The sequence below is a fragment of the Balaenoptera acutorostrata genome, chromosome 14 (genome assembly GCF_949987535.1).
Source record: "Balaenoptera acutorostrata chromosome 14, mBalAcu1.1, whole genome shotgun sequence".
NCBI lineage: Eukaryota > Metazoa > Chordata > Mammalia > Artiodactyla > Balaenopteridae > Balaenoptera > Balaenoptera acutorostrata.
The window spans coordinates 34,007,081-34,022,050 of record NC_080077.1 but is presented as its reverse complement, the minus strand read 5'-3'; the positions used below and the strand labels follow the sequence as shown (position 1 = coordinate 34,022,050).

General features: G+C 34.2%; 1 protein-coding gene across 1 annotated transcript in view; it reads left to right on the top strand.

The window, feature by feature from the left end:
* Positions 1-14,970, top strand: part of LAMA2 (laminin subunit alpha 2) — a 646,015-nt gene that overhangs the window by 398,390 nt on the left and 232,655 nt on the right. Inside the window, exons 15-17 of the mRNA XM_007190832.3 lie at positions 472-583; positions 6,171-6,284; positions 13,065-13,192. Coding sequence (XP_007190894.2) covers positions 472-583; positions 6,171-6,284; positions 13,065-13,192 — 354 coding nt within the window. The remainder of the gene's footprint in view (positions 1-471; positions 584-6,170; positions 6,285-13,064; positions 13,193-14,970) is intronic.

Below are 14,970 nucleotides of genomic sequence, written 5' to 3'. Positions count from 1 at the left end.
CGCGGGCTCTAGAGCGCAGGCTCAGTAGTTGTGGCACGTGGCCTTAGTTGCTCCGCGGCATATAGGATCTTCCTGGACCAGGGATCGAATCCATGTCCCCTGCATTGGCAGGCGGATTCTTAACCACTTCACCACCAGGGAAGCCCCTTCAACTATGATTTTAAACTCTGTATCTCAAAAAAAAAAAAGGGGGGGGGAATCAAAACACATAGCCATAAACCAAGAAATGAGCAAGAATAGTCATATCTTTTCAACATTTGATTGTGGTACTGGTTGTGAGCACTTTTAACTGGGCTGACTTTGCCTAATATGATGAATGACCACAGCATCAAGTTATGGATATTCATTTGCCTTCTTTTTCAACATAAAAATTTGCTTATATTTACATCATTGTTTCTATACTATTCCTCAAGAGATGTAACACCTAGGAGTTTGTTGCTTATTTACCATTTATTTTTCCTTCTGCTCCAGGCTGAGCTCTGTTGGCCTTGAATCTGCTGTCCCCTATCCTACTGACAGAAGCATTGCAGCAGCTGTGGAAGTTTGTCAATGTCCATCAGGGTATACTGGCTCCTCCTGTGAAGTAAGTTTGCAAGACTATAGCTTCAGTGCATTCTAAGTTCCTTCAGCATTATTTTCCATAAACTATTCTAAAATAAGCTTAGTTTTTTCATCAAGGATTACACAAATGATAGTGTATTATTAGTTAAAGAAGAAACTCCAATGTCTGCGAAAAAGTCATGACTTTCAAATAGTGTTACTCATATAATGCCATCTTGAGATCAGGTTTCTTGTAGAGATATTTTGCGTTATGACATATAGCTAAAAATCTGATGTTTTTTTAAGTGTTTGTTTTCAATTTAATCTGTTGATAAAATAGGATAAATCATGGTGGAATAATATTTCAATATATTTCTCTTTCATTTCCACCTGAGTACTTATGAGGAATTTAGCACCATTTCTTTTCTTTTTCACCCTTTCCACATTTTTTAATCCTATGTACCACATTCTTTCTCTACTTTATTCCTAAGAATACAACCAAATCACAATCATCTGAATGACTCAATCTTTAAAATGTCCAGAACATAATATATGGAAGAAATACCTTAATCTAGAAAATTTCCTACAGGTCTTTGATTTGTTTAGCACCTAAAGTTTGAGATATTTATTGCTGTCTCAATATTCTAGATTTATAATAAGATTAATGTTCCTTACTTAATATCACAGTGTGTCATTCTAAGGTAATAATTTTTATTTACTTTTATGTATTTTTTTAGGTAGTTTGAAAATTGATTTTACTTGAAATCTGGTCAAAAAAATATAAACACCATTTCCCTGATAGAGGGCATGGCTTGCGGATAAATGGGAACTTAAATTCTTTAAAAGTGGTGCCTTTAAGGAACCATCTGACTGTACCAAGATGTTCCACTTCAGCACACTACCCCATTATGCCATTTACAGAAATACCCTAGGCCTTGCTTTGTCGTTTCTCTTGTACTTTAAAATAATGCATGCTACGAGAGGATACTCAGGGCTTAGAGTCATACTGGTGACAAATGTGTTTTCTTTAACTGGGCTCAGATTCACCTATCCGGAAATAAAACTAAATGTAATTCACTGTCACTTTTCCAAAATTCAAATAGAGAAGAGAAAAATAATCATGGAAATTAATTAGCTCTCTCAACCCAAATTTGATTTTACATGTAAAATAAATACTGTACTTGATGAAAAGTATTTTTTTATTAAGAGCCTAGCAGTTTTTATTTCAAACCAGAAAGCTCTCTTTGAACCTTTATGTTCTTATTTCAACTGAAATAATAAATACCTTGATTCTATTCTTGGTTTAACACTTATTCCCACATTGTTTACTCTCAGTGCTCTTCATCATCTTTTATACAAATTTAAAATACCCATTGAATCTAAAATTGTCTGAATATTAGAATTATTTAATTGGTTATGCATTTTGTTTCTTCTTTTCTTTCTTCAAAAGTATTTATTAAGAATCTTTGGTAAATTCTGCCCTAGATGCTGAGGGGATTATCAGGAAGATTACATCACAATCCCTGTTCTTAAAGAGCTAACAGTCTGTTTAGGGAGACAGAACAAATACCTGTGAAAAATTGGATCACAGCCCTATATAATTAAGGCTCCAGTAACTGGTACAGAAGTTAAGTGCAATAATCTTTCAAAGAGGTGAGCAATTCCAGTGGAGAGAGACGTCACAGAAAGTATCCTAGGGTGGAAAAACCTCAAATTGGATGCTAAATAATGGTAACAATTAGGTAGGAAGAGAGAGAAGCAAGCGAGTGTGGAAGAGTCAGAACAAAGAAGCAGAATAGGGATGAGAAAACCTTCCTGTGCCTCTCACATGATAATTGATAAATAAAGTTACTTTGGAATCCATAAAAGAATTTAGTTGAATCAGAAGACAATGAACTCTGGAGTTTCTCTCTGGCTTCTTAGTTTTTTCTACTCTAATAATTCCTTCTTTTCTTTATTGAAACTTCCTATCCTTAAACTCACTATTAACTATTCCTATCCTTTCCTAAATTCATTTGCTTTTTTATTGAGTTCCTAAGGCCAGGCACTCTAGTTTTGTTATCACTAATATCGCTGGATCCTTTAAAAGCTGAGTAAACTCCAAAGACTATTAATGTCTTAATTCTAGCTTACCAAAAACACATTCTGTAACTCCATTATAAAATCATTCTCTTCTGTTTTGTTTGGGTCCACAGTGTTGATTCAGAATCCTTTTTGTCTCATTTCTACTTCTTATAAATCCCCCCACAGTTCATCTTTCAAATATTTTCATACTTTCCTAGTATCATCATAATTCATTTCACTTGACAAGTGGAACAGGTGAGGAAGTGAAAGCAAAGTTTGGTACTAAAAAAAGGTGTTTTAATTCAAATCTCAGTTCCCTCTTCTATATGATGCCACAAAGAAAATTTAGATAAATATGATAAATTCCATGAAGAAAATAAACAGGGTGCCTTGATAGAGGTACTGAGAATGGGTATAGGAAGATTAGATGGGAGGGACTACTTTATGAGAGGTTGTCAGGAAGGTTTTCTGAGGCGGTAGCATCTAAACTGAGTTTAGGGTCAGCTTAGGTAAAAGGAGCTGAGGAGGAAGTGAAACAGAGTTTGGAGTCAGCAAGGAGCTGAGTGGGGGCAGGTATGGCTGGAGCTTAGTAAGCAAGTAAGAGAGTGGCACAAGGTATGACTGAAGGAGGCTGGCCATTCAGAGCTTTGCATGCATGATAAGAACTTGCAGTTTTATTCTAAATGCAATGGAAAGAAGGCTTTAAGCTGGTGATGCCATGATCTGAGTTATATTTTTTTGAAAAAGTCATTATAACTACAGTGTGTAGAACATATTGTACATGGCAGGAATGGTAGGAAGGAAAATGGTTAATATGCTACTGTGGTAGAATGCAATGATGATAGTGGTTTGTTAGTATAATGACAGAGGTTGTAGAAAGACATGTGTTTATTCTAAATATATTTTGATAGTAGAACCAATAGGACTTACTGATAGACATGCCATGGGAGAGTTGAAAAAACTGAAGATTTTAAAAATGAGTCAGATGATGAGCTTGAGCAATTGGATGTGGTGTCATTTACTGAGCTGAGGAAAACTGGGAGAGGAACAGTTGTGATGGGGAGGATGGAATCAGCAATCCATTTTGGAAATATTAGGTTTGAAAGAGCTATGAAGTGTACTGTCAATGTCCAATGTAGGTCCTGAACTCAGAATATCTGTCTGGTCTAGAGATATGTATTTAGAAGGAATCATCAACTAGGGGACTAAATAAAATGACCTGGGAGAAACTGTGGAAAGAAAAAGAAAAGTGACTAAGCCCCCAGGAGCTCCTGACAATGAGAAGTGGGTTGAAGCAGAGGAGACAGCAAAGAAATGGGGTGGAAACTTTGGGACTGTAATATCATGGAAGTTTCGAGAAGAGGACTTTTGAGGGAGATAGGAATCAACTAAACCATATCTTGATGAGAGAGCAATAAAGTGTTGATTGTAGAATTGTTCATTGGATTTGGCTCCCTGGAATTTGGTGACATGGACAAGAGCAGTTTTAATCAAGTGGTGATAGCACAAGAGTGATTAGGATGGAATGAAGCATAAAAGGGAAGTGAGGAAGAAAAGACATTTTATTTTTTTAAATTTTTTTCTTTTTTTAAACTTCTATTGGAGTATAGTTGATTTACAATGTTGTGGAAGTTTCAGCTGTACAGCAAAGTGAATCAGTTACACATATATATATATATCCATTCTTTTTAATGCAGTCTTACTGAAAAGAAAAACAGGTAGGTAACTGAAAGTTATAGGATATTAAGGAAGTAATTTTGTCTTGTTTTTCTGTTAGCTGATTTTTGATGGAGATACTAGATCATATTTTCAAGCTGATAGTAATGATCCAACAGAAAGGAAAGCTATTACTGATGCAGCACAGAGAGGAAATATTGGGAAGACAATAGATAATGGAATACAGATTACAAGTGCAGTGATATTCCTTTGAGAGGATGAGGAATCTTGCATACCTGTTCCAGAGGGGAATATGACAAATGGAAATATACACTTATGCTTGTGGACTTGGTAGTGGAAATTTGGCTTCCAGTGGCTTTAATTTTCTCTGTGACTAATGAGATGAAATTACTGGTTAAGAGAGAGGTGTAAAGAGTTGGGAAATTTGAAGAAAGAAGATGGGGTATGAGCAGTACATTTGCAGATATATATATATATATCACTTATTAATGACAATTCCATGAATATTTGTCCTGAAAAGAGTAAATCAGTTCTCTCCTTGTTATCAACACCCTTAATTTCTACCCCCTTCTGGATATGTAGCTTCACTAGTTTTTAGAAATATATATTACATTACAAAATCTCTTCTATAATGAGTCTAGGGTAACAACATTTTTAATGAGGAGAAATTATTAGAAGAGGTTAGAAAATTGACACCTTTTCTGTACTGTGCAAATTAAGAGGAAAGTTGTTTTGTTTTCCTTTCAGATATGAAAAATCAGCTTATCCTTTTTTTTTATGTGTTTGCTATCGATGTTCACATTTAAGAGTCCTCATATCCTGAGGCAGAAGGAACATTTCCAACAATACACAACACAATTCTGTATTCTTTATTACTTCAGTGGTTTCTCTCGTTTCCACTTTCAACTGGGAAAAAAAGGCCTTTTCATGATATATTATGTCATAGTTAACCATCCAGAAATATGGTAAATAACCCACAAAATGCAATTTTAACTTGATGGAGATCATAGCCTCCTAGAGGGCAGTGAAGTTTGTCCCCTTATTTTGCATACCATCCAATTTATAGTGACCCCAACGGAAGAGAAACTTAAACATGACGGTGAACTGAAAGCCAGCACAGACACACAGATACTGTATGGCCCAAATACCCTTTTTCTAATCAGAATTCTATTTTTGGATGGTAAAGTGTTTCACACTTAAAAAGGAAATGATAAATTTAAGTAGAGTTCTAGTAGAATAATGCCATAAAATAAAATATCAAGGGAATAAATATATGGTAAATAAATCATAAACTATTTTGTGTAGATTTGAGAAAGCATAATAGGATGGAGGAAGTTGAGAATGAGAGGTATAAATTATATATGTGTGTGATCAAATGTAAAAGCAGATGCTACCTTTCTTCCAAATGACTGCAAAGATTTTCTGAAAGTGACAGAGTTATGGGCAGTTTGTACGTGGGAAAGGGAGGTCACTCCAGAGAATCTACATTCCTTGGAATGACATTAGGTGCTCTCTTAGGCTAAGGTTCTGAAGAGTCCATTTCTGTCAGCTGCTTTTTTTCAGTACTTTTTCTTCCATTTTCTTATCTGTGCTTTTTACTTTGAGACTGTCATGTTTCAGTTCTTTATATCTCTGCTTTATTTTGCTATTTCAGAAGAGACATCAAGCTAATGCTTCTTCTAATCTCATACCTGCCAATAATACTAAGGTTAGTACGAAGCTCCCATGTCAGGAGGAATAGCTCTGTAGCAATATTTCCATAATGACAATGCTTTGACAAGCACATTTTCTGGGTTTGCTACCTAAATATTTTCCTTTATCCAATAAAGACAAAAAGCAAACTTTTAAAAAATCCCTGAGACTAACTTGAAGCCTTATCTTCCTTTCAGTCTTGTTGGCCTAGGCACAGACGAGTTAACGGCACTATTTTTGGTGGCATCTGTGAACCCTGTCAGTGCTTTGGTCACGCGGAATCCTGTGATGATATCACTGGAGAATGCCTGGTAAGTGCTTTCTCCTTTGGAGATGCTGATTGACAGGGCTGAAATCAGCTCAATAGGCCCTGCAATTCAATTACTACCTTTGGGACCTTAAATACTTGAGTCAGGAAGTGATTTGATGGCACTCTTTATATTGAACTGAGTTGGAAGCTGAGAACATTCTTTCATATGTGGTCTCCCTGACTAACAAGCATTAGAAAGTGTTTATTCATATTAGTCTAAGAATTGAATTAAGATCAGATACATCATAGTAAAGCATAACTAATGACTGGGATACCTATCTACCACAAATATATATGGTTTCAATTCCTTCCATAAATCTACCAAAAAATAGACTGTATTTCTGTAGCAGAAAATAATTTATATCCGCATAATATGAAAAGTATAAAATGTAACCTCTGTAATAGGCATAATTCAGTTTTTTTCACTTTGAAAATGAGGGAATACTACACTTTTTTTTATTTTCAAATGTCAGCATTTAACTAAATACAAAGCATCATATATAGATTAAAAAATAATAAATATATGCAATACATATTCACCAGAGCTGCTTACTCCTTCTACAATTAAGTCTATACTTTAACCAGAAAAAAAGCTCTGCAAAAGGCAAAGTACTTTCCATCCTGCTAAGAAGCTTTTGGATTAGAGAATTACACTGAATAGACCATTCTGATTAACTCAAGGGCATGTTGGTTTTATATTGTCTGACATGACATGAAGCTTGAAACAACACTCCTCATTTCATTAGTCTTGCAGAAACACAATTTGAAATGGTGCCAGTTTAGGAAGATATCATACTCTCATTTCCCTGTAGAATTTAAGGCAGACTCTGTTATCTGTATTTCTTAATGTTCTCTCTTTCTCTTGCTCATTCTTCCCCCCACCCTTTTTCTTCTACTTAAAAGCTTCTGGGAAAAATCCAAAATGAAAATTCAGGGCTTTTGTTTCAATGTGATTTGGCATTTAGGTTTACTGATGCTCTTTCTGTTTTCTCTATAGAAGATTTTGTTTAATTGCATTGCAGTATAAAGCGTGATAGCCTTAATTTGTGGATCAGTAGATTTTTCAAATGGCATTGTTATGAATAGAAAGACTAAGTGATTTTCATTTTAATTATACAATAAGTCTTTTAAAATGTACCTTGGAAAAAATACTGAGTTACCTTTAAACACTTTACTAACATGCAATAGGAAATATTCAGCCCAAACCAGATATAGATTTGCTTTACTGAAACCTAGAAAGACAAAAATAAATATTTCATGATACCAGACTTTTAATGTTCCTAATAGTAATATTTCATGTTGCATTCATTAAGTCTAAAATCATGCTGTTAGTTCATTTGGTTATGTAATATTTCTAAGAATGAAAGCCCATTGTTTTAGAATAAAATAGTTTCATCCAGCATAATTTTGGGAGGAAGAAGGGGGGGGGAATCAATGATTATGTGAGGCCTTCTACTAATGAAGCCTAGTTTACTGACTTTGTTTCATGGACAGGGAGATAGGAGGCTACTTCAAATAACACAATGAATCTTAGGGAAACAACAGAGATCTTGATGATAGAGACAGAATCTGGGGTGTTTTCTGAGATTTCCACTGTAGCTGGTAAATAGGTGATCATGTAACATATTTCTGGAGACTTTCAAATGCTCTTTATCTGAAATGGTATTGATAACTAAATGCTGATGTTCCATTTTGAGTATATTCATTCTAATGTGATCCACAAAGAGAAAAATATTTAAATGTTGCACATCAAAGGCATTCTTACTGTTTGGTTGACCCACATTTTAGCTTCCTTTTCTTTTATTATTTATGCTTCCCCCCACCGGCATTAGACAGAAAATTTACAAAACTTACAGATAAACTGCTTTTTAGTTTGGCTTTGAAATCTAATTAGAAATTAACTGAAATGTTTTTTGATATCAGATCAAAATCCAGACCTCTGTTATAGGGCGGACTTATTATATATTAAAAGGTCATTTTGACTCAGAGTACTTTTGAAGTGACCTAGGAAACTCTCAAGCCACATGGGAAGATTGGATACTTGTTCCTTGTCATTGTTCTTGTGATAAGCGATGTGAATAGACATTTGGAAAGTACTTTTGTAGCAGGACACCTGTAAAAATAACCAGCCCATCAGAGTGAACCTTTCGTCTTTTTCAGTTTGGGTTTTCCATTGTATTGTTGTCTAATATTGTTTTATGGTTTCAACTGCAGAAACACTTGAGTTTTAAGATTAATTTTATTTACATTAACTGAAATATGACATTAGGAAATGTAAGAAACTTCTACATGTTATTTTTCTTTCAAATCAGTAAAGAAAAGCAGGGTCTCTGTGTTGTGCAAGATTTTCAGTTGAGTTTTAGAAATACCATTTGCAACATGGTTAAAACATAATCAGTTTTATAATCTTATTTTTTAAAACCCCTAAGTCTTTGAAGATATAATTTTGATTGTGTCAATCTGACAATATGCAAAGAATATTGCAAAAAACATACTTTTTTTTAGTAAGAGACAACTTTAAACTTGAAAACTGCAAGGAACTAATATGAAGATGAAATCAAAGAGGAAAGCCTTTCATCAAATTGATCCATGTTTTGCACCTTCCATCCCAATGTGCTGTTATTTAGACAAATGTGGATAATAAAGTTAACACCTTTGCTACTTTGATAGAGGGTTGCTAAACAAATTTGAGAATTTTAAATGCCTTAAAGAAAAACCTATTTTCAAGTATCACCAGATACTAAAGAATTACCTACTCACTGTCATGAAACTGTCATGAGATTTCAGAGCTTGAAAACTTCATATATTATGAGCTTAACTCCCACATTTACAGAATGTAAGCAAGTGGATTATTGGATTTTCATTTAACATTGTCTACAATAAAGAATCTGTCCCTCTCCCCAAGGAATTTAACAAGCTATGTTCAGAAGTGTTTATTTATGGGTTTTTAAAATTAAATCCACTTACTAAGTGTAATTAAAATTGAGCTTCTTAAAAATATACTAAAAGAAATAATAATTCAGAATTTTCATTGAATCAAACTGGCTATCTCATTGGTCAATCAGATTAATAAATTTTTACTTTATGCTTAAAGTGAATTTATATTTTGGCTATTAGCCATTTCCTCTACCTATTTAGTTATTGATGATAAAATTAAAGGTTTTGCACTCCAAGCTCTGATGAATTCTTTTGAAATGAGAAAAAAATAGCATTTTATATGCTTGTAAAATTAAAAATGTATTTCAGTCATAATAAATCCATATCGTATGATAGGTAATAGGCATTAGATACACTTTATTGTATCATTGGAGACTGAAGAAGTTATGTTTACATGATGCCAAAACATCATTAAAACTTATCAATGCTTTATAGATAATTTCATTTGTTGATTATCTGATTGCTCACCTTTACCAGTCTTGATCAATTTTGTGAACACACAGTGGGTTTATGAATATACTTTAATTAATTTGAAGAAATCAAGATATAAATTACTTTATTTTGATTTTTTTTATTTTTCAAAAGAACATGGTTTCAAAAAATACTAATTGACAGAAAAATACCATTTCAATTTTAAAAAACAGTGTGTGTATGCAGAAAATTATAAGACACTGATGAAAGAAATTAAAGATGATACAAATAGATGGAGAGATATACCATGTTCTTGGATTGGAAGAATCAACATTGTGAAAATGACTCTACTACCCAAAGCAATATACAGATTCAATGCAATCCCTATCAAACTACCACTGGCATTTTTCACAGAACTAGAACAAAAAAATTTCACAATTTGTATGGAAACACAAAAGACCCCGAATAGCCAAAGCAATCTTGAGAAAGAAAAATGGAGCTGGAGGAATCAGGCTCCCTGACTTCAGACTACACTACAAAGCTACAGTAATCAAGACAGTATGGTACTGGCACAAAAACAGAAATATAGATCAATGGAACAGGACAGACAGCCCAGAGATAAACCCATGCACATATGGTCACCTTATCTTTTTTTTTTTTTTTTAAACATCTTTATTGAAGTATAATTGCCTTACAATGGTGTGTTAACTTCTGCTTTATAACAAAGTGAATCAGTTATACATATACAATATGTTCCCATTTCTCTTCCCTCTTGCATCTCCCTCCCTCCCACCCTCCCCATCCCACCCCTCTAGGTGGTCACAAAGCACCGAGCTGATCTCCCTGTGCTATGCAGCTGCTTCCCACTAGCTATCTATTTTACATTTGGTAGTGTATATATGTCCATGACACTCTCTTACCCTGTCACATCTCACCCCACCCCCTCCCTATATCCTCAAGTCCATTCTCTGGTAGGTCTGTGTCTTTATTCCCATCTTGCCACTAGGTTCTTCATGGCCTTTTTTTTTTTTTTTTTTCCTTAGATTCCGTATATATGTGTTAGCATACTGTATTTGTTTTTCTCTTTCTGACTTACTTCACTCTGTATGACAGACTCTAACTCCATCCACCTCATTACAAATACCTCCATTTCATTTCTTTTTATGGCTGAGTAATATTCCATTGTATATATGTGCCACATCTTCTTTATCCATTCATCTGTCGATGGACATTTAGGTTGCTTCCATGTCCTGGCTATTGTAAATAGAGCTGCAATGAACATTTTGGTACATGACTCTTTTTGGGTCACCTTATCTTTGATAAAGGAGGCAAGAATATACAGTGGAGAAAAGACAGCCTCTTCAATAAGTGGCGCTGGGAACACTGGACAGCTACATGTAAAAGAATGAAATTAGAACACTCCCTAGCACCATACACAAAAATAAACTCAAAATGGATTAAAGACCTAAGTGTAAGAACAGACACTATAAAACTCTTAGAGGAAAACATAGGCAGAACACTATGACATAAATCACAGCAAGATCCTTTTTGAATCGCCTACTAGAGAAATGGAAATAAAAACACAAATAAACAAATGGGACCTAATTAAACTTAAAAGCTTTTGCACAGCAAAGGAAACCATAAACAAGACGAAAAGACAACCCTCAGAATGGGAGAAAATATTTGCAAATGAAGCAACTGACAAAGGATTAATCTCCAAAACATACAAGCAACTCATGAAGCTCAATATCAAAGAAACAAACAACCCAATCCAAAAATGGGCAGAAGACCTAAATAGACATTTCTCCAAAGAAGATATGCAGATTGCCAACAAACACATGAAAGAATGCTCAACATCATTAATCATTAGAGAAATGCAAATCAAAACTACAATGAGATATCATCTCACACTGGTCAGAATGGCCATCATCAAAAAATCTACAAACAATAAATGCTGGAGAGGGTGTGGAGAAAAGGGAACCCTCTTGCACTGTTGGTGGGAATGTAAACTGATACAGCCACTATGGAGAACAGTAGGGAGGTTCCTTAAAAAACTAAAAATAGAACTACCATACGACCCAGCAATCCCACTACTGGGCTGAGATACCCTGAGAAAACCATAATTCAAAAAGAGTCATGTACCACAATGTTCACTGCAGCTCTATTTACAATAGCCAGGACATGGAAGCAACCTAAGTGTCCATCAACAGATGAATGGATAAAGAAGATGTGGCACATATATACAATGGAATATTACTCAGCCATAAAAAGGAACAAAACTGAGTTATTTGTAGTGAGGTGGATGGACCTAGAGACTGTCACACAGAGTGAAGTAAGTCAGAAAGACAAAAACAAATACCATATGCTAACACATATATATGGAATCTAAAAAAAAAAAGAAAATGGTCAGAAGAACCTAGGGGCAAGACGGGAATAAAGATGCAGACCTACTAGAGAATGGACTTGAGGATATGGGGAGGGGGAAGGGTAAGCTGGGACAAAGTGAGAGAGTGGCATGGACATATATACACTACCAAGCATAAAGTAGATAGCTAGTGGGAAGCAGCCGCATAGCACAGGGAGATCAGCTCGGTGCTTTGGGACCACCTAGAGGGGTGGGATAGGGAGGGTGGGAGGGAGGGAGATGCAAGAGGGAAGAGAAATGGGAACATATTGTATATGTATAACTGGTTCACTTTGTTATAAAGCAGAAACTGACACACCATTGTAAAGCAACTATACTCTAATAAAGATGTTAAAAAAAAATAAAAAAATAAAAAAAACCCAGTGTGTTAGGGAAATTGTTATGTGCCTTGTGGTTTTATTATTTATTGGTATACATTTTTAAATTTTTCAATATTCTCATTTTTAAATTATGAGTGAAGAAAGGCCCTCGCAGCTGTAATGCATTAGTGCATTGTCCACATCATCAGAGCCTACTGAGGTCCAAATTAATATCTGATGTAAAAGGCCATAGTGTCAGAGGATTTGTAGGATTAGCCATAGTTCTCATTGAATCAGCAGTTTTAAGCTGAACAATTGATTTTTACCTAAATCAGGTACAATTTCCATTAAACATATATTATTAAGACTCTATAACTATACACACATACACACACTCACAATCACTTGTATTTCCTTAAAAAAAAATACCAAAGAAAAAAAGGAAATACTATTTGCATAATGAAAAAAATTTATAATGAATTTGAGTCATCTTTTTGTAAGTATTCATATGCTGAAACTAGTGTGTAGTTTATAAGCTAGATATTAAATTAACTTTCAGTGCTCTTTCCCAGCTGTAAAACTGACCATTTAATGTGGAAAATTATTCTTGCTGGCGGGGAATAGACTAATGATTCTGTAGATCTATTTTTGGTAACATGTTGATGCTTGATACCGAAATAATAAACTCTGATGTGCATTTCTTCCTCAGAACTGTAAGGATCACACTGGTGGCCTGTATTGCAATAAATGTCTTCCTGGTTTCTATGGTGATGCTACTAAAGGAACCTCTGATGACTGTCAGCCCTGTGCCTGTCCACTCAATATCCCATCCAATAAGTGAGTAACAAACTTAACCTCTCTCAGGAGCTGGGAATCCAGTTCTGCAAGTGCATTTTTGATATAGAATTTACCCTTTCTCTTGTCACACATAAAAAAATAATAAATGTATGCATGAATTTCTCAAGAAGATACTGTGAGTTTTTCTAAATATAAAACATTTAAAGTTATGGCTATTTATTCCACAGAATTTTTAGTATTTTAGCTCTAGTTTGGGGGATTTAATATCTAAGGGACAGAACTCAAATAGGTTTTCTAAACCAACTCCAAAGAACAGAAGACATATATTATACAAATGTAGACATGTGCCCACAGGCAAGCACTTGCGCACACACACACACACACACACACACACACACACACACACACATCTTCATACTGTAATAAAAAGACTACTAATATAAATGCTGCTCATTTGGGTCCCAGTCACACAATATTTGTAACTCTTAGGCAAGTCATAAACCCCTCAAAAAGGTAAAATAAAAAAATCAGTTAGTTGACCTTTAAGCACCAGTTCTGTCCCTTAGCGCAGGGTTTATCATATTATCATATATCATATTATGTATATATATATGTTTATCTTATTGAAATAGTTATAATGGTATTATATGATAAATTATATGAATATTGAAATATGGGTGATAATTTACATCTTATTTTACATAAACTACATCTTGAAAAAGTTTAATGCAAACTTCATACAATTTCTCTACTCATCCAGGTTTCTTTCTGTCTTTTTTTAAAATTTTCTGTTTGGTCACCTAAAATAATAACCTTTTGTAACAGATTTTGATTTTTGTTTGTTTTTGTTTTGCTTTGTTTTATCAATTTTTATTGGAATATAGTTGCTTTACAATGCTGTATTAGTTTCCTGCTGTACAGCAAAGTGAATCAGTCATACATATACATATGTCTACTCTTTTTTAGATTTCTTTCCCATTTAGGTCACCACAGAACACTGAGTAGAGTTCCCTGTGCTATACAGCAGGTTCTCATTAGTTATCTATTTTATACATAGTAGTGTATATATGTCAATCCCAATCTCCCAATTCATCACCCCCCACTCCCCCCTTGGTAATCATAAGTTTGTTCTCTACATCTGTGACTCTGTTTCTCCTTTGCAAATAAATTCATCTGTACCATTTTTCTAGATTCCACATATAAGGGATATTATACTATACTTGTTTTTCTCTTTCTGTACCAGACTTTTAAAAGTATATATTTTGTCTGCTCTTCCTTTTACCTTTTAGGGGAACACTGTATTTCAGCTGCTCTAATTCACTTTCCCCTTAGAGCAGCCATCCCTTAAGCAAATACGTAAGCAAGACCCTGAAACCAAAAATGTTTTTTATTTTAATGGGGCATATTATGTTGAACAATAATCAACACTTTTTACTAGTAAAAATTATAAATAACTATAGTTTTAAATCAAAGAAATTGTAAAAATTTTTCTTAAAGGCAAGCTTAGTGCTTAATAAAATTCATATTATTTTATGTACTTTCCACCTGTTTCTAAATGCTGTATTAATGCTTGCAGAGCAAAAGTTTTTAATGATTTTTAATGAAATCTGTCAGATACAATTTTTTAATGTGAAGGTGTTATCAAGTTGGTCATACTCTGAGGTCTTACCCAAGATATTCCTAATGGAAATGGTCTTTTGTTACTAGAGTCCATAAATACTACAAGCTAAAGACTTTGAGAATAATTCTGTCATTAAATTTAAAAGTCCTTGTAGGAACTATGCTTCCTACACTTCATCTCACATGAAATCCTTGTC